The following is a 22640-nucleotide window of genomic DNA, read 5'->3' on the forward strand; positions in this document are numbered from 1 at the left end:
TCCACACATGTATCCTTTCAGTAAATATCCACTGAGCTGCTACTAAGTAACAGGAATTCTTTTCAGTTCTGCTGATAAAACAGGGAGTTAAAACCAAATCCAATTTTTGGAGAACTTACACTCTAATGAATGAGGCAGGTCGATATTTTCCTTGACACAAAGGTATGAATTAATGAGTTGAGGTATGTGCTCTGATGGAAATAAAGAGGATCCTTCAAATGTAGGGAAGCTCCAGCTTCTTCCCTACTTTACGTTAGGCCCTGGGATAAGATGCAATATGTGGCAAAGGGCAAAAATATAAGATGAAATGGGGCCACAGCATTAGAGAATGAAGTTAAGTGAAAGGAGAAGCAAGGAAGCAAATTCTCTTGTGTAGAAGAAAACATAAAGGGTCATTTTTGCTTCTCTCACTTAGAGACACAATGTACTTGGAAGTTGCAAGTTCAAAGGGAAATCTGCATGGTAATGAGAAAAGCAAAGACATTGCTTGGGCAGGTCATTGGAAAGACTTACTCTCTAGGTCTTAGCACAATTATATACATACTCCAGAACGTGAATTAAAGAAAATGTATAGTAAGGAATAAACTTGGAGGAAGTTTCAGCAGTTGGCAACATCTTCTCAGCATGAAATCTGTTCCCTAACTAGCTGAGGGGTGTTATGATCTTGATGACCTTCCTCAATCTCTCTAAACTTCAATTTTCACATCACAGATAGAAAAATTGGATTCTGTAACTTCCAACTTCCTTCAAACTCTTATTTCCCCAAAATGACTAAAATAATATGAATGCTACTGGATTGGCATTGTGCAGGAATTTTTTTTTAAGTATACATATTACTCTTGGCATCTAAGCCTGCCCGAATAAAAAAACATGCATTCAGAAAGGAATCAGTACAAGGGATGACAACTCTTTATTATATATATATATGGTTTCCACATACAAATAAGGATTGGGTAGCTGTTTCTTGCTTCTCCTGGGCTTGACCTTGAAGAAGAAAGAGGTGAAGATAGGATAGTTGAGATACAGCTGATTCTCCCTTTCTCCTTGCACTGACACTGTCTCCTGGCCACCGGCCACATTCCCATGAGCACCCTATTGTTACCACCATTTCACATATGTGAATACTGAGGCTCATAGAGTTTAAGTCTTCTTTAAGACCACAGATTTAGTGAGAGAGCCATTAAAACCCAGCCTTGATGAACTCTAAAACATGAGTGTTTTGTGGGTGCTTCCAGCACCAGAGAGAGTTGCCTTTGTAACAATGGCTGCAATTTATTCTGAAAAAATTCACAATCCAATGATCTGGTTGTTTTCCATTTTGAAAATTTTGATTAGCCCAGTTTCTACAAGTCTAAAGAGGGAGAGGTGGTTAGTGTGGTTAACAGATTTTAAAAGTTTTTTTAATGTTTATTTATTATTGAGAGACAGAGAGACAGAGCATGAGCAGGGGAGGAACAGAGAGAGAGGGAGACAGAGAATCTGGAGCCGGCTCCAGGCTCTGAGCTGTCAGCACAGAGGCTAATGTGGGTCTTGAACTTATGAACTGTGAGATCATGACCTGAGCTGAAGTTGGCTACTTAACCGACTGAGCCACCCAGGTGTCCCAACGGCTATTTTAATCATTCCACCCACAGGGATTTCCAGTAGCTCTCTCCTACCTCTCTATCAACAGGTGGCATTATATGAATTAAAATTACTGGATGCTAGATGGTAAATCAGTGGCAAATTAACCTCAAAATATGAATGTTAGAAAAGGCTTTCATTAGTGATATTGAAGGTAATTGATACATATGAGACTGCTTATACAGGATATAAAAATCTATATAATGGAAATGCCCAGGTGGCATCTTGAATTGTGTTGAATACAGTTGACACAGTTAAAGGATTTGTCTGTTGGATGCAGACTGCATGGATCCCAGAATCTGTTCTCTGAAATTTTGGCTTCTAGAGAATTCCTCCAAAAAGGTGATGATAAGAGCACACCAAAGCTATTATTTCCTGAAGCCAGAAGATCAGAGGACAGAATAAATTTGAGCATTCAATGCCCTTGAGAATTCTGTTAGACCCGATAGCTCAGGCCACTTTTATGCTTAGGTAGAGCAAGAGCCATGTCAGAACAATGAAATTTCAATCATGTGATCCTTTGGCATTTTAGAGTGAAGTATTCAATCATGGTTGGGGTGAGAGCAGAGGAGAAGGTAAGAGTATCTGAAAATGTGCTATTATTGCTGAAAACACAGCAGAATTAAGATTCTGTTTTGAAAAGCAGGAATGAAATGAGAATATACTGTATTTCATCTAATTTTGAAAACAATTAGCCAGAAATACAATGGAGTACTACGTGGCAATGAGAAAGAATGAAATTTGACCATTCATGGCAATGTGGATGTACCTCAATGATGTCATGCTATGTGAAATAAGTCAGGCAGAGAAGGACAGATACCACATGTTTTCACTCATAGGTCTAACAGGAGAAACTTAACAGAGAACCATGGGGAGGGGAAGGGGGAAAAAGAGTTAGGAAGAGGGAGGGAGGCAAATCATGAGAGACTCTTGAATACTGAGAACAAACTGAGAGCTGAAGGGGGAGGGGGAAGGGGGTGATGGACATGGAGGAGGGCACTTGTGGGAAAGAGCACTGGGTGTTATATGGAAACCAACTTGACAATAAACTATAAAAAATTACAAAACAAACAAATAAACGAATGAATGAATGAATCAAAAAGCACTTTTCTCCAGTTGTTCTCTTGGGTTAATAATTTTTAAAAGAAAATATATTAAGCTCTCAACTTCAAAAGCAATGAATAAAATAAATAGAATTATGTTTAACTCTTCTTCATGTCTGCCGCAGGCTACCTTATACTAGGTTAGTCATCTCTGTCTAGTTCCTTTTTCTCCAAATCTGTTTAATCAGGGTGTTTCTGGGGGCTCACCATTAAGCCTAAGGTGGGTCTCACTAGAAAGTGAATGTGCATTCCCTTTCTTAACTGTGCCACTTTTTGATGCATGCTTCTCAGTAGAAACCAAGATTAAAGGCTGTACTTACAAAAGCTTCCAGAGAAGAGGGTTTCTAGATGAGACCCAGGGAAGTGTGATGGGTGCTGAAAGCAACAGAGCCATTTGCATATGACATCACAGGAGGGAAGAGAGAGATGTTTCATGCCACTGTGGTGACTGAGAGCCAATTCTTCCAAGTGAAGGTTTTTCATGTCAGCCTGAAGGAAAAGTTCATCCCAAAGAGAGTCATCACCATATTAGATTATATTGGCCGCAATGGGTTCCTGGAGGTGTACAATGTCTCTTCTGTGTCTGATGTCAATCCTGACTGAAAGATGGACATCTCAAGCAGACTGATCCAAAATGCAAATGCAACTCCTAAAATCAAGGATCTTCACTTGGAAGAGACAGGAACATTTGTGAGTAGGGTGTATCAGGTGCATAAGGTAAGCCCACAGCATTGTTTAGTACTATATCTTCTGTGACCCCAGAATTTGAAAGTCAGAACTTGCCAAGTGGAGTCTGGTTAACTTCTGAGACATAAGAACTTAAGGCTCCAATAAGGGTAGAATCCTTCCACTTCAAGATATGGGCTAGAAAATTTTGTCATATTCCTCTTCCAAAGACAATGCCATGTAAGTTATATAGAAAGAGATTTCCCCAAATTCTTGGCATTTATTAGATGCGATGATCCATTCATAGGCACCCTGACCCATTATACTGTAGACTTTCTATCAGTACACATGTCCTTAATGATTTTGTTTGAGTTCTGTCTCATCCATTTCAATGCAGCTTAACTTGATTGTGAATAAAGAATTGCCCTCCCAAACTTGGGTGCCTGTTGTGACAACCAGGTAAGAAATCAGCAGACAACTCTGAAATGCAGCTGTTTCCAACAGGTAGCTAAGACTCTGATCATCTGAATCTGAAAATGTTCATCTTTTCACATTCACTCATGAAAATATTGTTGGGCAACTGACCTTGGTATTGATTAAAAGAAGTATGGATGTTGAAAAGACTAGAGAAATCAAGTAGTTTAATCCTCAATTTATTAACATGGTCTATAAAATGCAGAATTTTTGTGAGTTCTTAGAATTAGTGTAGGTATTTCTGTCACAGCACATCACAGAAACACTGAGATGACCTTATTTTCTTTTTTTAAACATTTTTTTAATTTAAATTCAATTTAGTTAGCATACAGTATAGTATTGTGTTCAGGAGCAGAACTCAGAGATTCATCACTTAAATGTAAGTGCCCATACCAACAAGTGCCCTCCTTAATGCCTGTCACCCACTTAGCACTCCCCCCCCCCTTCCAGCAACCCTCAGATTGTTCTCTGTATTCGAGAGTCTCTTATGGATTGCTTCCATCTCTGTCTTTATCTTATTTTTCTTTCCTTTTCCCAGTGTTCATCTGTTGTCCTTCTCAGGTTCCACATATGAGTGAAATCATATGATATTTGTCCTTCCCTGACTGACTTATTTCACTTAGGATAATACATTCTAGTTGCATCCATATTGTCGCAAATAGCAAAATTTCATTCTTTTTGATTGCTGAGGAGTATGCCACTGTACATATATACCACATCTTCTTTCTTCATTCATCAGTTGATGAACATTTGCTCTTTCCATAAGTTGGTATTGTTGATAGTGCAAACGTAGGAATGCAGTGCCCTTTTGAATCAGGGTATTTGTATTCTGTGGATAAATTTCCAGTAGTGCAATTGCTAGGTCCTAGGGCAGCTCTATTTTTAATTTTTGAGGAACCTCCATACTGTTTTTCTGAGTGGCTGCACCAGCTTGCATGCTCATAAACAGTGCAAAAGCGTCTCCCTTTCTCTGCATATGTGAAGTCAGCAAATTCACAGGATATGAAATCAATGTACAGAAATTGGGTGCATTTATATACACAAATAAAGAAACAGCAGAAACAGAAATCAGGGAATCAATCCCATTTACAATTGCACCAAAAACCATAAGATACCTAGGAATAAGTTAATCCAAGAGGTAAAAGATCTGTATGCTGAAAACTATAGAAAGCTTATTAAAAATGGAAGAGGACACAGAGAAATGGTAAGACATTCCATGATCATAGATTGAAAGAACAAATATTGTTAAAATGTCTATAGTAACCAAAGCAATCTACACATTCAATGCAATTCCTATCAAAATAAAATGAGCGTTCTTCACAGGGTCATAATAAACAATCTTAAAATTTGTATGGAACCAAAAAAGACCCCCAATAGCCAAAGAAATGTTGAAAAAGAAAAACAAAGCTAGAGACATCACAATTCCAGACATTAAGCTGTATTACGAAGCTGTAATCATAAAGACAGTATGGTACTGGCCCAAAAACAAACTATAGATCAATAGAACAGAATACAGAACCCAGAATTGGATGCACAAATGTATGGTCAACTAATCTTCAACAAAGCAGGACAGAATACCCAGTGGAAACAAAGACAATCTCTTCAGCAAAATGGTTCTGGAAAAACTGGGAAGTGACATGCAGAAGAATGCAATTGGACCACTTTCGTATACCATTCACAAAAATAATTCAAAATAGATAATGACCTAGAAGATGGTGGAGAAGTAGGGAGCTCTATACTTTTCACTTGTCCATATCTCTCAAACAAAGAAGGACTAAAGCCACAAGACACTGAACTGCAAGACTCTGGGAGAAAAAAAGACAGAGTTCACTAAGAAGACAACCTCAGAGGTGCGTGATTCTGAACTGGGAAAGATAAAAATGGGCGAGGGGCACCTGGGTGATTCATTCAGTCCGTTAAGCAACCAACTTCAGCTCAGGTCATGATCTCACAGAGTACCATGTCAGGCTTCGTGCTGACAGCTAGATTAGAGCCTAGAGACTGTCTTTGGATTCTGTGTCTCCCTCTCTCTCTGACCCTCCCCTGCTCATGCTCTCTCAAAAATAAATAATTAAAAAACATGATTTTTTAAAATTTAAAGTTAAAAAAAATGGGCCAAGACCCAGAGGCACAGAGGGGAGGGAGCTCCCTCCATGGAGAACTGCAAAGAGATGAGGGGAAGAGACAGAGAGGCTGAAACCGTTCATAGAACTGTTTCTGGAGAAGAGAAAAATCTAAGGCTGGGGTTGGAGAGGGATCATGTCATCCCATTTGTAACTACAGGGCATTTGGAGAGAGATCCTTTCTCTAGTTATAGCACTTTCCTTGGGCTATGCTCCCCAGTCCCAGGCAGCACCTAGAGAAACTGCTCTCCTACTCTCCCTACTCCATCCCTGGCTAGGAAGCCACCCAGCCTGCAGGAGTATACTTTAGGTGGTATCATTAAAGTGTGTGGACTAAGATCTGGAAATGAGGAAGGGCTTGAGAAATACAACTCGGCCCACCTTGGCTACACCTGCGGCACAGGTAGATAGGGTCCAAATGCTTAGTTCGAGAAGGTACTGGGGCGTCACCATTTTCACCCCACAACCACCTAGGCAGAACCTCAGGAAGCAGCCCTGGGACTCGCAGTGGAGGCGAGATTTTTCTACACCAAACCATGCCCATCCAGCTGGAGAGGTGCCTTTCTTTTTCTTTTCTTTTTTTCCCCGGAACCTTGGGCAAGACCAACATTGATGCATTGCTGTGATTAGCTCTAGATCAATTCTTGCTATTCAGATATATTTTCCTTTATCTCATTTTTATCTCTCCCCTCCACTATACGGGCACTCTGGTCATTGGTTTGCTTAAACAGTCACATTTAATTTATTCTCTTGATGCATATTCTATACCTCCTTCGCTACCTTCCTCTCCCCCTCTCTCTCTCTCTCTCTCTCTCTCTCTCTCTCTCTGGAATAATCAGACTATATAGTTTCTTTGGATAACATCTTCATTTTTTCTCCTTGCTTCCTACCATATTCTCCTCTTTCTCTCTCTAAATTAAGACTTTTAGTCTCTCTGCCTGGTCAATGTTCAATTTCACTTCCTCCCCACCCCTGTTACTTCTCTCTGTATCTGCTCTTCCATCAACACCGCCTCCACCCTGCTCTTTATTTGTAGCTGGGATTTCTGGTTTTATGCTTTTAGACTGTCCTTTGTCTTTTGTTGTTTTCATCCCCCCCTTTTCATTTTTTTCCCTTTTGGTTTGCTTGTTTGTTTGATTTGTCTGTGTATTTGCATGCTTTTTTTCCCTGTGTGTTTGTCTGTTTTCCTTTTCAGGGCTACCTCAAGAAGTGAGCCAAAGTACACATGGTGGAAAGTCCCAAATATCACTGAGTAGGGAAATGAAATAACCAAAGGCCTAACAAAAGGGACCAAGGGACACCATTAAAAGAACACTTCCGGGGCTCCTGGGTGGCTCAGTCGGTTAAGCCTCTGACTTTGGCTCAGGTCATAATCTCACGTTTGTGGGTTCGAGCCCCATGTCAGGCTCTGTGCTGACAGCTCAGAGCCTGGAGCCTGCTTCCCGTTCTGTGTCTCCTTCTCTCTCTGCCCCTCCCCCTCTCATGCTCTGTCTCTCTCTGTATCAAAAATAAATAAAACATTAAAAAAAAAAAGAGGCTTAATCTTAAAAAAAAAAAAAGAACACTTCCTGAATGGACAGGTCCTGGATAGACAATGAACCTCCTTTAATATAGAAATACTCACAGGTGCAGAGTGCATAGCAAGTTTTTAAAACTGATAAGAGACAGAAAGCTAGCCAAAATGATGAAACGAAAGAACTCTCCTCTAATGAAATTCTAGGAGAAGTCACAGCTACAGAATTGCTCAAAACAGATATAAGCAACATAATGGAGCAAGAATTTAGAATAATTGTCATAAAATTAATCACTGGGCTTTAAGAAAAGCATGGAATATATCAGAGAAGTTATTGCTACAAAGACTATGGACTTTAATTTGACCTTATGGACAAATTAAAAATGCTAGAAAATAGGTGAATAATAAAATGGAGGTGGCCACAGTGTGGATTGAAGAGGCAGAGAGGAGAATAGGTGAATTAGAGGACACAATTCTAGAAAAAGAGGAAGCTGAGGAAAAGAGAGATAAATTGATATAGGAGCACGAAAGGAGAATTCGAGAACTGAGTGATACAATCAAATGGAACAATATCCATATCATAGCAATTCCCAAAGAAGAAGAAAAAGACAAAGGTGCTGAAGGTACACTTAAACAAATTATAGCTGAGAACTTCCCCAATCTGGGGAAGGAAATAAACATTGAAATCCAAGAGGCACAGAGAACTCCCTTCAGACGTAACTTAAACCGATCTTCTGCAACACTTATCATAGTGAAACTGGCAAAATATAAGGATAAAGATAGAATTCTGAAAGCAGCTAAGGATAAAAGAGTCTTAACATACAAAGGGAAACTCATCAGAGTAGTTACAGACCAATCTACTGAAACTTGGCAGGCCAGAAAGAAATGGCAGGAAATCTTCAATGTGATGAACAGCAAAAATATGCAGCCAAGAATCCTTTGTCCAGCAAGCCTGTCATTTAGAATAGAAGGAGACATAAAGGTTTTCCCAAATAAACAAAAATTGAAAGAATTTATCACCACTAAACCAGCCCTACAAGAAATCCTAAAAGGGACTTTATGAGGGAAATGTTTCAAGTAATGCAAGATACCAGAGACACCACTACAGGCATGAGTACTACAGAGAACACAATGACTCTAAACCCATATCTTTCAATAATAACACTGAATGTAAATAGACTGAATGCTCCAATCAAAAGACATAGGGTAGCAGAATAGATTAAAAAGCAAAATCCATCTATTTCCTATCTATAAGAAACTCATTTAGACCTGAAGACACCTTCATATTGAAAGTAAGGGGTTGGAGGAATAGCTATCATGTGACTGGAAGTCAAAAGAAAGCCAGAGTAGTCATACTTATATCAGACAAACTGACTTTAATGTAAAGGCAGTAACAAGAGATGAAGAGGGGCATTATATAATAATTACAGGTCTCTCCATCAGGAAGAGCTAACAATTATAAACATCTATGCACCAAATTCGGAAGCATCCAAATACATAAAACAGTTAATCACAAATAGAAACAATCTTACTGATAAGAATGTGCTAATTTCAGGGGATTTTAATACTCCACTTACAGCAATGAATAGAACAACTAGACAGAAAATCACCAAAGAAACAATGGTCCTGAACAACACATTGGACCAGATGGATTTGACAGATATATTTAGAACTCTATATCCTGAGGCTATGGAAGTCACTTTCTTCTCGTGCACATGGCACATTCTCCAAGATAGATCACATACTGGGTCATAAAGCAGCCCTCAATAAATATAAAAGAATTGAAATCATACCATGCACACTTTCAGATCCCAATGCTATGAAATTTGAAACCAATAACAGGAAAAAGTCTGGAAAATCTCCAAAAACATGAAATTTAAAGACCACCCTACTAAAGAACAATTGGGCCAATCAGACAATTAGAGAAGAAAATTTAAAATATATGGAAACAAATGAAAATGAAAATACAGCAATCCAAACTCTCTGAGATACAGCAAAGACAGTCCTAGGAGGAAAGTATATTGCAATCCAGGCCTATTTCAAGGAACTAGAAGACGCACAAATACAAAGTCTAACAGAGCACTTAAAGGAACTAGAAGGAGAGCAGCAAGAGCACCCAAAACCCAGCAGAAGAAGAGAAATAATAAAGATCAGGGTATAAATAAACAATATAGAATCCAAAATGGATAACGACCTAAATGTGAGAGGGGAAGGTGAGAAAATCCTACAGGAGAAAATAGGCAGCAACCTCTTTGACCTTGGCTGCAGTAATGACTTACTAGACACGTCTCTGGAGGCAAGTGTAATAAAAGCAAAAATGAAATAGTGGGACCTTATCAAGATAAAAACTTGTGCACAGTGAAGGAAATAGTCAACAAAACTAAAAGGCAACTGAATAAATGGGAGAAGGTATTTCAAATTACATATCAAATAAAAGGTTAGTATCCAAAATTTAAAAAGAACTTATCAAACTGAACATGCAAAAAGCAAATAATCAAGTGAAGAAATAGGCAGATGCCATGAATAGACACTTTTCCAAAAAACATACAGATGGCCAACAGACCCATGAAAGGATGGTTAACATCACTCATCTTCAGTGAAACAGAAATCAAAACCACAGTGAGGTATCATCTCACACCTGTAAGAATGGCTAAAATTAGCAACACAGTAGACAACAGATGTTAGAGAGGATGCTCATTTTACTTTCTATGTGAAATTTTGTTTGCTACTCCATGAAAGGGTAGCTCTCTCCCTCTATTTGTGTAGTCTCCTGTGCCCGCTGTGTAAGTGGCTGTGCACACAGGTGAATGTGCAGAATTATGAGTAGAATGAATGAGAAGGAACCTAGAACAATGGAACTAGGTGATCAAGATTCAGGATTTGGGTAGATTTGGAAGAGTGAATAGAGAATGGACAGGAAAGAAGTACAGACTGAAGTGACATTATCTACTTAATGAGGATTAGTGGCAATCCACTTCACACTCATAAGAGAATTCTCTAAACAAAACATCTTAAGTTATTTGCTACCCCTCATTCTGGATCTCTCGTACATATTAACCTGTCAGAGACAAATGTTTCCACCCACATCCCGTATTTCTCATAGATGTGGAAACCTGATCCAATTCTGAGGAGGAGGGTGTTGATTTTCTTTTGCAGAAAAGGGTGTTGAATCAATGCACCATTTTGTATGAAATACAAGATAAAACAGGGATGATAGAGGTCTTGGTGTATTGACGACTGACCAACATCAAGTATGGGGAAGGTGATAAATTCACACTCATCTGCTTTGAACTGCAGGTGGGAGACATCTGAGATCCATAATTCACAGTTTCATCAAGGTGGGAACTTCTGGGAACAGCATTCTTCTGGGGAAGACATTAAGAAAACCAGACTCCTGCTATTTCTCCTAGTCCAACAGGTGGAAAATGAACGATCTTTCCCTTTAGTGGGTGCTGACTGTCCTTTGCCTCATTGCTCCTCTATGAGCCTCAGTGTAATGAACCTCATGTGAAATGGCAGTAACATATAGAGTGCTTATGGGGGCATGTAATAAAGAAAAAAATGAGATGTGTAAAGAAAGAACACAAGTTTGAGAGTCTTCCTCTCCCCTTTTTAAGTGCAAATATCATTATTGTCACTGTCACATTACAGTCTGTTAGAAGTTTGCGTCTCTTCTCTGATGTATGGTTGTTTTATGGTTTATGATGACCCTGTTGACAGAAATCTCAGACTAAAGAGTCATGGGAAATACTTTATAAAAGAAGCTTCTCTCTCTCTTTTTTAATTTTTAACATTCATTTATTTTTTAGAGACAGAGTAAGACAGAGCACAAGCAGAGGAGGGGCAGAAAGAGAAGGAGACACCGAGTCTGAAGCAGCTCCAGGCTCTGAGCAAGCATTCAGCACAGAGCCCAATGTGGGGCTCGAACCCATGAACGTGAGATCATGACCTGAGCCGAAGTTGGACGCTTAACTGACTGAGCCACCCAGGCACCCCTATAAGAGAAGCTTCTCTATTCACATCTCCCATTTGTAGTAACACAATCCCATTGATAGGAGTGGCTTCCCTATTGCCTTTTTCAAAATCAGTTAAGTAAAATGTTTCCATAATAACAACAGAATTGAAATATCTCAAAGATAAACTTTGGTTTTGTAATATTTTTAAATGGCGGCTGATTCTTGTTTCCTTTAGTGTAATTCCTTGGAGACAATCATCCCTTATTCTATATTCACTCATGTCCTTCTGTGTTCTTTGTTTGAAGGGAGCCATGGCAGAAGAAATTAAAACATGATGGTCTGCATCTAGTTGTGAATCCAAAAGCATTAAGAACTCGTACCATTGATGAAATCTCTGGCAGAACCCATGAAGAATGAGGACAATTGTTTCCCGTTCACATAGTGGATCATACAGAGAGTGTTCTGGAATTGTTGAGTGTTCTGCAGTGATTTTTCAAGCCTCCTTTGGAAGTAGCTGGACGGTACAGAAGAAGATGGTGTGGTGTGTTGAGGTGTATGTATCAAGGGATCACATCATCACTCTCTCTGGGATTTCTGTGCTCAAGTCATTCAAAGGAAACAGACATGTTCCTGTGGATGAGGAATGGCTATGTCTGTCACCCATGTAGGATTTAGGCAAGTGTGATCTTAGCAAGGAGACCTCGATCCTTCCAAGCTGGTATGCATGACCAAAAGTGGAGTTGTTCTAAGGTACTCACAAAAGCTATTAAAGTGGCATGTAAACCAGTAATGACTACACATGGGTTCCATCCATGACTACCTGTGCCAACGTGCCAAAAAGACACAGGATGATTGCTCTGTGCCACCAATAAAGCTTTTAAAACCACTAAGAGAAAGGTGGATTCTTGGAACAAACAACAAAAACAACAATAAAAACATTTTCATTGAGAAAACAGTATATAAGAATCCTGTCTTCTTTTTTTTAAGGTTGATTTATGTATTATGAGAGAGAGAGAGAGAGAAGACATGAGCTAGGAAGAGGGAGAGAAAGAGAGAGAGAAAGAGACACTCAGACAGAGAGACAGAGAGAGAGAATCCCAAGCAGGCTCTGTGCTGTTAGTACAGAGCCTGATGTGGGACTTGAACTCAAGAACCATGAGGTCCAATCAAGAGTTGGATGCTTGACCGATTGAGTCACCTAGGTGCCCTGAGAATCCTGTCTTCAACTGTATGTATCGGGGGTTGGTAGAGGCTGCAGCCGGGGTCAGAGAGCAGCTTGGGCTCAAGTTAGAAGCCAGATAGTAGAACAGTGACTGAGCACTCCTCCTGGTTTTCTCTCCAGTCACCTGCCCACTCACTACAGATAAGGCTTCTGTGCCCTGCATGGAGGTAACTGCAAAGCCAATAGAAAAATCAAGCAAAACGTGGGCTGGGACAGGATTTAATGCAAACATGTATGAACTCACTATCCTTGAACAGGGAACCAACCTATCATCTGAGTTTATTTCTAATAGGAAAGAAAACCATAGATTTATTACAGTTGTGATAACTTTCCTAACAGAAAATAAAGAGGCCTGTGAAGGGAAATAATAGGAGGATCCGAGATATTCTGGGTGGAGCATAGGAAAGGACTTACCCAAAGAAGGGATTGGGTCAGCAGTGGAAAAGACTGGGACAAAGAAGAGACAGGAGAAGGGGATTCCAAACAAAAGAAAAGTAGCACATATCAAACCCATGATGTGGGAAGGAGCGTGAAGGTGGAGCATAAATGGGAAGTGTGGCAGTGGGCAGAGGTAGGAGGCGTGCATGGGAACCAGAGCACAAAGAATGAACTAATGTCTGTAGTGACCTCTGCGTGTCTGACTGTCTCCCCACACTATCACTCTGAATTTGGACCCACAAAAGACAAGAATCCTCCTGAGGTCAGGAATGGTTTAATCAACATATACTTTTTTAAAAACTTTTTAAATGTTTATTTATTTTTGACAGAGACAGAGATAGAGCATGAGCAGGAGAGGGGCAGAGAGAGATGGAGACACAGAATCCAAAGCAGGCTCCAGGCTCTGAGCTGTCAGCACAGAGGCTGATGTGGGGCTTGAACTCACAGACTGTGAGATCATGACCTGAGCCGAAGTCAGATGCCTAACCCCTGAGCCACCCAGGCACCCCAATCAACATATACTTTGTAAATAGCAAAAGACGTAGAATCTGGTGGTGTGTCCAATCATATGTTTGATAAATGAATGAGACATTGGCAAAAGAGTTATATTTAGACCCAGAGGAGGTGAGAAGCTCTTTCAGGATTTCATCAAACATGCCATCGGATTTCAGGGAGGTGTAAGGAACAGGGACAGAAAGATGGCATTTTGTTTAAGCTACTGATGTGTGGGATTTGTGTAACTATCTGAACGTATTGGGGATGGTCTCACTGTGAACGCATTGGTTGCCACCATTTCCAGGGTGCTCCTAGAATGAACTCCATCCTTCTGATGTCATGTTTGTAAGCTTGTGTCTTCCATTGTTTGAAGGAAAGTGGATTATTTTTCTGCTTAATGGTTTTCAATATGAATGTATTTGTCCTTCAGTAGCTATGCTGATTCATCGCTTAGTACTTAATTTTATGTCTTCCTTGAGTAAATGTATTTATTGAGAGCCCCTATGAGGCAGGCACTGAGGTAGATTCTAGGTTACTTTGCTCTGGCAGCCCTACCAAACTAATAAACTTGGTGTTGGAGCACATTCTCTGTGTCCATGTGCCCATACCACTGTTCTTTTGCTAGGCTTCTACTTTTACCCTTGTGCAGGATCACTACATTTATGGAATGGGATTATTTAATAGTTGTTTGATATGTTTTGGTGCAGAAGTATCAGCACATTTGATTTGTGAGTCATTACATAGACTCTACTGGACCAATGTATGTAATAACTATGTATAGAGTATGAATTAAACAGCCCGTCCTAAGGCACTCAAAATATGAATGCCAAGCCCTATGTAAGGCTAGTGGTTTCAGGGAACTGTCACCGACCTATATCAAAGGAAAAGTAATTTTGAAACTAGAGTTTTATATCTAGCCAAAATTATATTATATTATATTTTTAACATTAAATTTTTTTATGTTTTATTTATTTTTGAGAGAAAGAGAGAGACAGCGTGAGCAGGGAAGGTTGGAGAGAGAGGGAGACACAGAATCTGAAGCAGGCTCCAGGCTCTGAGCTGTCAGCACAGAGCCCTGTGCGAGGCTTGAACCTATGGACTGCGAGATCATGACCTGAGCTGAAGCCGAACTCTTAACCGACTGAGCCACCCAGGCACCCCCAAAATTATATTTTAATGTAAAGACCTAAAAGGTGATTCTCTGGTATTAATCAGCACAATAAACAACCAGAAGATTTGCAAAACAAATAGACCCATCAAAACAGTTTTGGAAATAGTATTTAATAAGAAAACAAATAAATAAAGCCGAGAAATGATTCAGGATAAAAGGCAAGTAAGAGTGAACAGCTACCTTAATTAGGTCTGCCAATGTCTCAACAATAAACCAAGCCCTGATTAAAGAGAAACAAAACAGGAAGTAGATTAACTTTGTGGGCTAAGGAGTAGAGAGAAGGATCAGACGGGCTCACCAAGTTACTTGTCCTTAAGGGAATGACAGGAATATAGATTTTAAAATATTGACAGAGAAAGAGAAGAGGGATGCATAGCCCAAGTATTACACATTGAAATAAAGATATCCCCAGTGGCTGCACCATTAACTAACTGGAGGTAAAGTTCAAACTAATAAAAAAAAATTTAAACTAAAGACGGCAGAAACTAGCCAAAGAAAGTATTTAAAGAATACACTTAAAGGGCAAAACCTAAAGAGATAAAGTATTTTATTTTCATCTACTTGTATGGTATTGACAGAAGATCATTTAAATGTTGGGGAAAAGTTGGGAAAAGTTTATCATGCAAACTGTAATTTGATGAGACAATTTTATCGTAGCCAGTTAATTATAACTAGACTGAGAGACCAAGCATATCAGCAGGACAGGGATTTCATCCCTGAAGCAGGACATGTGGCCCATTGTGCCACTTTGGCATGCGGAGCTGAAGGCAGGCAAGACCCGCCTGACTCAGGAAAAGCTTTTTACCTTCCTTCTATCTGCTTCAAAGAATTTAGGAAGGGGGCCTGCCCCAGGAAGAGAGAGGTTACCAGAGACAATGGAGAGACCCATTCACCAGGCAGGGCAAACCTTGTGTACCAAGCCTCATGTTCAAAGCCTGAACTGTCACGTCATGACTGAGTCATAGCATGGCCTACGGGGGAGGCCACTCTGCCATCACCGGAAACAGAAGTCACGAGGTGTGCTTCAAATACTGATTTTAGAGATTTCGTCTCGTCAAGTGTTATTTCCTGTCTTTGAGAGTAGATTTCACTTTGCACTTATAGTTTTATCTTTTAAACCTTATCTATTTATTTTATGAGAGAGAGCTTGAATGGAGGAGGAGCAGACAGAGAGAAGAGAGAGAATCCCAAGCAAGCTCCACGCTGTCGCACAGAGTCCAACTAGGGATTCTATCCCACAAGGTCTGAGATCATCACCTGAGCCGACATCAAGAGTCAGACGATTCACTGACTGAGCCTTTCCTCATACTGTTTTGCTTTTGGCTTATCCCTCAATGGGTAACACAGGTCTGGAATCCACACATTTGAGCTCTGAGTATAGGAATATATAGTTGAAGGAAAAAATGACAAAATGTACCATTTTGTGAACAAAATAAACCTTTACCCAAGGCACAGGGTTCACTGATGTCCATATCGACTGTGGGACCACTGAGGGCTCTGTCCTCTGGACATCCCCTGCAGCCCCCAGCCAGCCGTGGGACCACTGAGGGCTCAGTCCTCTGGATGTCCCCTGCAGCCCCCACCCTGTGCGGCTCACTCCTGGAGGAAGGAGACCACATCTGGCACTTCGGCAAAGGATGTCTTTTGAAAAAGGAAATTTTATTTTATTTTATTTTTTTGCCTTACAAATGTGTTAGAAGTTAAATATAATCTTTTTAGTAAATGCATTAAAACCTATCAATCCAATTGTTTTTTGTTTTTTTGTTTTTTTTTGTTTTTTTTGTAGAACAATTCCAGTTTATTCTTGGCATCAGTCCCCAAGGTTAAGAAAGTAACAAGCCCATCTTATTCTGTACTTGTTAGTTTTTGGCCAATAATTATGACTCTGTTTTTAATTAACAAGTTATAACCAAGTCATGTAATGCACTTACAGTATTAAGTAAATTTTACAACCAAGAGAATAACAAGATGTTTTTAGTAAAAAAAAAAAAACAGGATATTATACATATTATTTAAGTTAGTAACTCTAAAACTAAAACATAGGTCAAATTATATATCCATAGGCTGGGAGTTATTTTATCTAGCTCATAAACCCCAAGAGGAAAGAATGTTTGTTAACAAGTTGCTAGAGAAAGCCCTTTCCTTGATGTAAGCATAATAGGGACCCTGTGTGAATCCAATTGTATTTTAAAAGAAACAATCAAATCTATAATACAAATAGGAGAAGCTCCTAATGTGCCGGGCAACGTCTCTTGAGACTATTCTTCAGCAGTGTTCTTCAGTTGAAAAGTATACTTAATACTTGATAGATCCAGAAGGGACTTGTCCAGCTCAATTTTCAGGTTTAAAGTAGGACTGCTCTGTTGTGGTTTGTTTCTCTTCTTCTTGACCTTCGAGGAGAGATAAGAAAGACTCAATGAGACCCTAAGGGTCTCCAGGAGGGTCTCCTGTGTGGCCTGCCCCCCTCCCTGCCCTGCCCCTGCAGCCACTGTCTCCTGCTCCCTCAGCATCCCCTGTTCTGTCTCAAAGGCTCCTCATTCTCTCTTTCCCTCTCCCCCAGGGCATCACCCTCCTTTGAATCCTCTCCCTTCTCATCTCCTGGAGCCTGAATATTTCCTGGTGCCCCACCTGTATATTTCAGCAGTTAAGTCTTCCCAAGGGTGGGGAGGAGGAACCAGGAAAGAAACGGTAGAGCTGGTGCACCCAATGCTGAGTGCTGAGGGGAGTCCTCACTGAGCACAAAAGTGACAGGAGGCTGCCTCAGGTATGTGTTTTTCTTTGGGCACTTGCTCTAGAGGAGACATAGATGTCAGGGATTCTTGTGTTAGGGGATCTGCGATCTGGCTCAGGTGTGCTGGCTCGTGTCTGTATGCACGAATAGATCAGTATCTGTTCATTAAATATTTGCACTCAGTTTACCATGGATGAGTGCCTCCCGAACTCCTAGGTGGAGTCTATGAGCATATATGTATGTTCCTATGTGTATGACAAAGAGTGTGGTGTCACGTGGGCCAGGATGTGCACTGCACTACAGTGTGGTGTCTTTGTCTCTAAGATATAGTCAGAGATTCAGGATCTTGGGACCCCTTTGGTCATTTGTGTCTGCTGTGAGTTCTGTTGACCCTCTTTCTCCTTACACTTCTTTGTGATGCTTATTAGACATACTTTCCATTTTCCCTTTGACCCCTATGCTCACTTGTTTGCCTTCTCAGGTGTGAAATATTTCACCCTAGTCCACTCCCAGGAATCAGTTCTTCTCGAAGCTTCACCCTTAAGTGTCTGAGCTTCTCAGGGAGCATTCCTACGAATCTGACTCTGGAGCCCAAGCACCTGGGCCGGCTTAGGAATTGTGGACCCACCATGGACAGGCAGTGTCAGAGCAAGGGCCTACCTTTCCCTGCTAATGATAGTCAGTAGGTCTATCAATGAAATGGGATGATGACTGTGTCTGCATCTGTTTCAGTTCCTAGCACACAAGAAGTGCTCAGTTAAGAGTTTTCTTATTAGTATCAATATGCAGTTATCACCTTATGATTTCTCTTGGGCAACACCGTTCACCCCCATGGCTTTAAGGAAGATCTCTAACTCTCTAATGCTGCTGCTTCTGCTCTGATATCCTTGTCCGTGAACCTCGCCTCTCTCCCTCGGGCATTGCTCCAGATAGTTATCACAATACGTTCTGCTGCAGTCTCAGAGATCAAGCATTCTTAGGCTCCATCGACAATGTTTCAAGTTGTTACTTATTTTTACAGGTATTTTTCCATTTATTTCTGAAACAAGGCTATGCTACTGACCTGACTGATTCCTGTGTGTAATTCTCTGGCCTCCTCTTGCACCTGTGTCAGCCCCTACTGCATTTCACTTGTATAGAAGTCGTGTTGTCCCTCACACTTTTGAGGAAATGCAGGAATCATTTTCTCTGCCTAGAACTCTTTCTGATGTCCTCTTTGGTAAGAAAAATAGTGCCCACTGCAGATTGATCTCCTTTTCCTGCCAGGCAGTTAGATAATATGTATGCATGTGCTCACTTAACCAGGCACGGGCTTGCATCCACCCTTTGAGGTAGAGACTTTGACCATTTCAGAGGACCAGTCAGGACTGATCCCTGACATCAGGCAGGTCGTGAGTGCTAAAGCCAGGATTCAAATCATGACCGTCCTCTTCAAAGCCTTGCTCTCAACCATTATGAGAAAATTACTTTCTTTCCTGCCTTCTTAAGTTCCTCAAATATTTCCTTGTTTCACATAAGTATTATATCCTTTTGAAATCTATGTGAATGTCATTTCCTCACAGCCTTTTAAAACTCCTCCACTTAAAAAAATGAATGCAAGGCATCGTTCTGTTCTCCTGCCACCCGCTGCACTCCATGTGTAAGAACGCTGGAATCTGGTGCTCTCAAAACCTAGATGAAATGATTTGCCTCTTTGGCAAACTAATGTTCTTCTACCAAGGTCTCACCTCAATGTAGCTGCACTTTCCACTCATCAGTTTCAGCTCCCCCTTGATTTTTTTCAGATAAAAGCAGAAGAGTCGAAGCATGTCTCCTTCCTCACAGTTGATGCCATAGCATAGTCCACTCCCCACGACGTCTATGGTTCCTGTATTGTCTTGTATTACATAGACTGTCGTCTTCCTTCTATCATTTTTCTGTAACAGAAATTGAACATCCCATTTCTGAAAACATCACAGTGTTCCTATTTGGAGGAAGACCCCAGGGACCCAGTAAACATAAGACATAAAAAAGCAATTATAAGAACAGATATACATATAGCTTTGGCAAGGTCTTCTCCAGGAACTTTCTGTTTATGATCCTGCTTTTATAGTTTCCCTCTTTCTTGTTCTAAGTCTTTTCTATCTGGCAATTCTAGAGCAATGAGTTTTCTTCCTATTTCCTACTGCTTCGCCACAAGGGAAGCTTTGATTCCTTCAAACACTGGAATCAGGAATCCAAGGGCTTTGATGGACTCCTTTACCTTCTGTCCTTTTGCAGGAAGGAATGGACGTGACTACAACTCTTCATTCAGTAGATTATAAAGAATCAACAAAACAAGTAAGGTTCTAGTAACTCACTACTAATTTTTTTCCCAATCTTCTACATTTACTCATTCTTCTCCAAGCTTTATCTCCATTGACCTGGATCTTGCACTTCAAAAACTAAAGAGTCCCACTTAATCTTAAGTTGTAACTCATCCATTCTATAAATGCATTTCTCTTAAAGACAGAGGAGGAAAATAATATGAGTAACTTAAGGGACTCTCCCAGAAGACAGATGTATACAATTATGAAGCAGTCAATCCTACAAGATACCAGGTAAGTTCATGAAAGTTTGTGAATTCTGGGAAGAACTGAATGCATCATATTAACTAATAACCTGAATTTGGACATGACATATCAGTAAAATTCTCTAATGCACCCATCCCCTTTTGGAAGGATATTGAAATTACACTGGTTTGTCTTCACATATCATGTAATGTGAAACCTTAGTCTTCAATAGACAGTTTAAATAATGTGTTAAATAAGTAGGTTAGAGGAAACAGCCTCGCATGTCTATCATTTGCCTACATGTTAAAGGTATTCATATTCAGGAGGACATAAGCCAATATATTTATTACTCTGAATATATGTCCCAACCAGAATAAATCTTTGTGAGGGTAACATACTATTGAAAGATTAAAAAGAAGATCCATGCAGTCTTGGAGGAGCTTAGATATAAGCATGTGTATACTGAGTCATACCCTGCTCACGGAGGCTGAAAGTAATCATTACTGGTGACATGACAAGATTTCTAGTGACACTTTCTCAAAGAACTTGCATGAAGGCATTTTGAGTACAAGACTAACAGGTCACTGGTCCCATTTCCTGTTCTGTGGCACTCCTGACCACCTGTGGTCAAGACACAGGACTGGGAATTGGGCTTACCCCTCAGTCAGTATACAGAGCCTGCAAGTGAAAACAGTTCATTTCAGGTGTAGGTGCAGAAAATGACAACTAATGTTAAGAGACTACCTTTTTTAAGGGAAACCATCCAGACACGATTGTTGGAAGATTATCTGAATCTTCCTGGAAAAGATCTCTAATCTTAGGAGGTGTTTTTGCCCTTATCCAGATGCTTTCTGGGATCTCAATCATCTGGCCTTCAGGAGCTTTTTGCACATCTGACTTTTCATCTACCTCCAGGACATTTTTGTATTGAATGTATCGTGACATGGTAATGACATTCTTTTGTTTGAATTCCTTTTTCAGCTTGCTGTTTAAAACCTTCACTTGGAACACTTGATTGGAAGTGGCCACTGTAGCAAGAAACACTTTTGTTTTCCTCTGTCCTGAGAATTCATATTCAATTGAGTTTGTTGCCTTCAGTACCACCACTGTCATGGGGTTCTTTTGAAGGGCAGGTCTTCTAGGAGCCACTTGACGTTGGGCTTGCATAGTCGGGTTCTGCATCAGACAGAAATAGGAGAACAAATGTAGAAGTTTGAGCAAGGAATACCAGGTTGTTTACTCATGAGTGACACCTCAGTTATAACATGGGGGCCACCACAACCTTCAAAGATACTTGAGGCTGGGGCCAGGCTAGAAAGGAGTCACTTAACAGAAAGGAAAAGCTAATGAACTGAATGCTTAGGTAGTAAAAGTATAAGTTGGGTGAGAGTCCAAACACCCTCTGTTCAACAGAAGAAACTTTCTGAATTTAAGCATGATCCTGAACCAGAGACATGCATAGAACTGTGGATGACAAGAGCATTACCTTGAGCTAATAAGGGATAGACTCTAATATTTCTTCAACAGAGCAGCTTCAGAAATAGCAAATGGATAATAAAAGTCAGACTTGTCTGGGCATAGCTCAGACTGCCAATGTGCACCTGCTGTCAGTGATCAAAAAACTGAAATTTAAAATGAAAAGGAGAAAATATTTGAAGAAATAGTGTGATAAACTCCTTGGAATTAAAATAATACAAACATCTTCAAAGGGATAGGGCAATAGAGTGCCAAAAAGGAGAGTAAAAGAAAAACACATGTCAGGCAGGACATAATGTTGAGACATCCAAAAATATCTAAAACAGCCAGGAAAGTTTGATTTCCAGAGAAAAAGTACAGATCACTTACAGAGCTTCAGAATTAGATTCTCAATAGCAAAAACTGCACTGCAGTACCTTTGTATAGCATTCCACCCAAATTCCATATCCATGGTTTTGAAATCTCCCCAAAACGTGAATCCAAAAGGTGTGTGTGTGTGTGTGTGTGTGTGTGTGTGTGTGTGTGTGTGTGTGTTAGATGACAAAACTTATTAGGAAAATATCTGATGTGAGGTCTCAGGAGCCTATGTACATATTTTTTTAAATCCACATTAGTGCAAGTGCTCATATGTCTTGCTCCATAAATATGACTGCATGTGAGCTGAGAAACAGGGCTCAGATCTTAATAGATCATCAATATAATACATGATAGTGTGTGCATTCACTAACCTTTCCTAGGTCACTCAAATTCTGAATTCCAAAATATATGAGAACCAACATTCTGACAGTGAGGTTGTCAACAGATATTGAAGAAAAGATCATTTTGAATCAAGAATTTTGTAGCAAATGGCATTTAAATGTTATGACCTAGGGGCACCTGGGTGGCTCAGCTAGTTAAGCGTCCATCTTCAGCTCAGGTCGTGATCTCAGGGTTTGTGAGTTCAAGCCCCTGGTCAGGCTCCATGCCAGCAGCTTGGAGCCTAGAGCCTGTTTCAGATTCTGCGTGTCTCTCTCTGCCCCTCCCCCACCCATGTTCTCTCTCTGTCTCAAAAATAAATAAACACTAAAAATATTTTTTTAATGTGATGACCTATAGATGAATCTCTGATTGACCAACAT

The 22640-nt window shown here is 40.2% G+C and overlaps 1 protein-coding gene and 1 long non-coding RNA gene across 2 annotated transcripts in view; one reads left to right on the top strand and one right to left on the bottom strand.

The window, feature by feature from the left end:
• Positions 1–22640, bottom strand: part of IFI16 (interferon gamma inducible protein 16) — a 58111-nt gene that overhangs the window by 33216 nt on the left and 2255 nt on the right. The window contains 4 exon segments of the mRNA XM_029933429.1: positions 11839–11972; positions 17044–17174; positions 19243–19431; positions 20791–21222. Of these exon segments, the coding sequence (XP_029789289.1) occupies positions 11839–11972; positions 17044–17174; positions 19243–19431; positions 20791–21213 (877 nt within the window). The 5' untranslated portion in view covers positions 21214–21222.
• Positions 11453–12416, top strand: LOC115288495. The gene is made up of 2 exons (XR_003907034.1): positions 11453–11589; positions 11764–12416. It is a non-coding gene; the product is annotated as an uncharacterized LOC115288495 (long non-coding RNA).

This window comes from Suricata suricatta, chromosome 3 (assembly GCF_006229205.1).
Source record: "Suricata suricatta isolate VVHF042 chromosome 3, meerkat_22Aug2017_6uvM2_HiC, whole genome shotgun sequence".
Classification (NCBI taxonomy): domain Eukaryota; kingdom Metazoa; phylum Chordata; class Mammalia; order Carnivora; family Herpestidae; genus Suricata; species Suricata suricatta.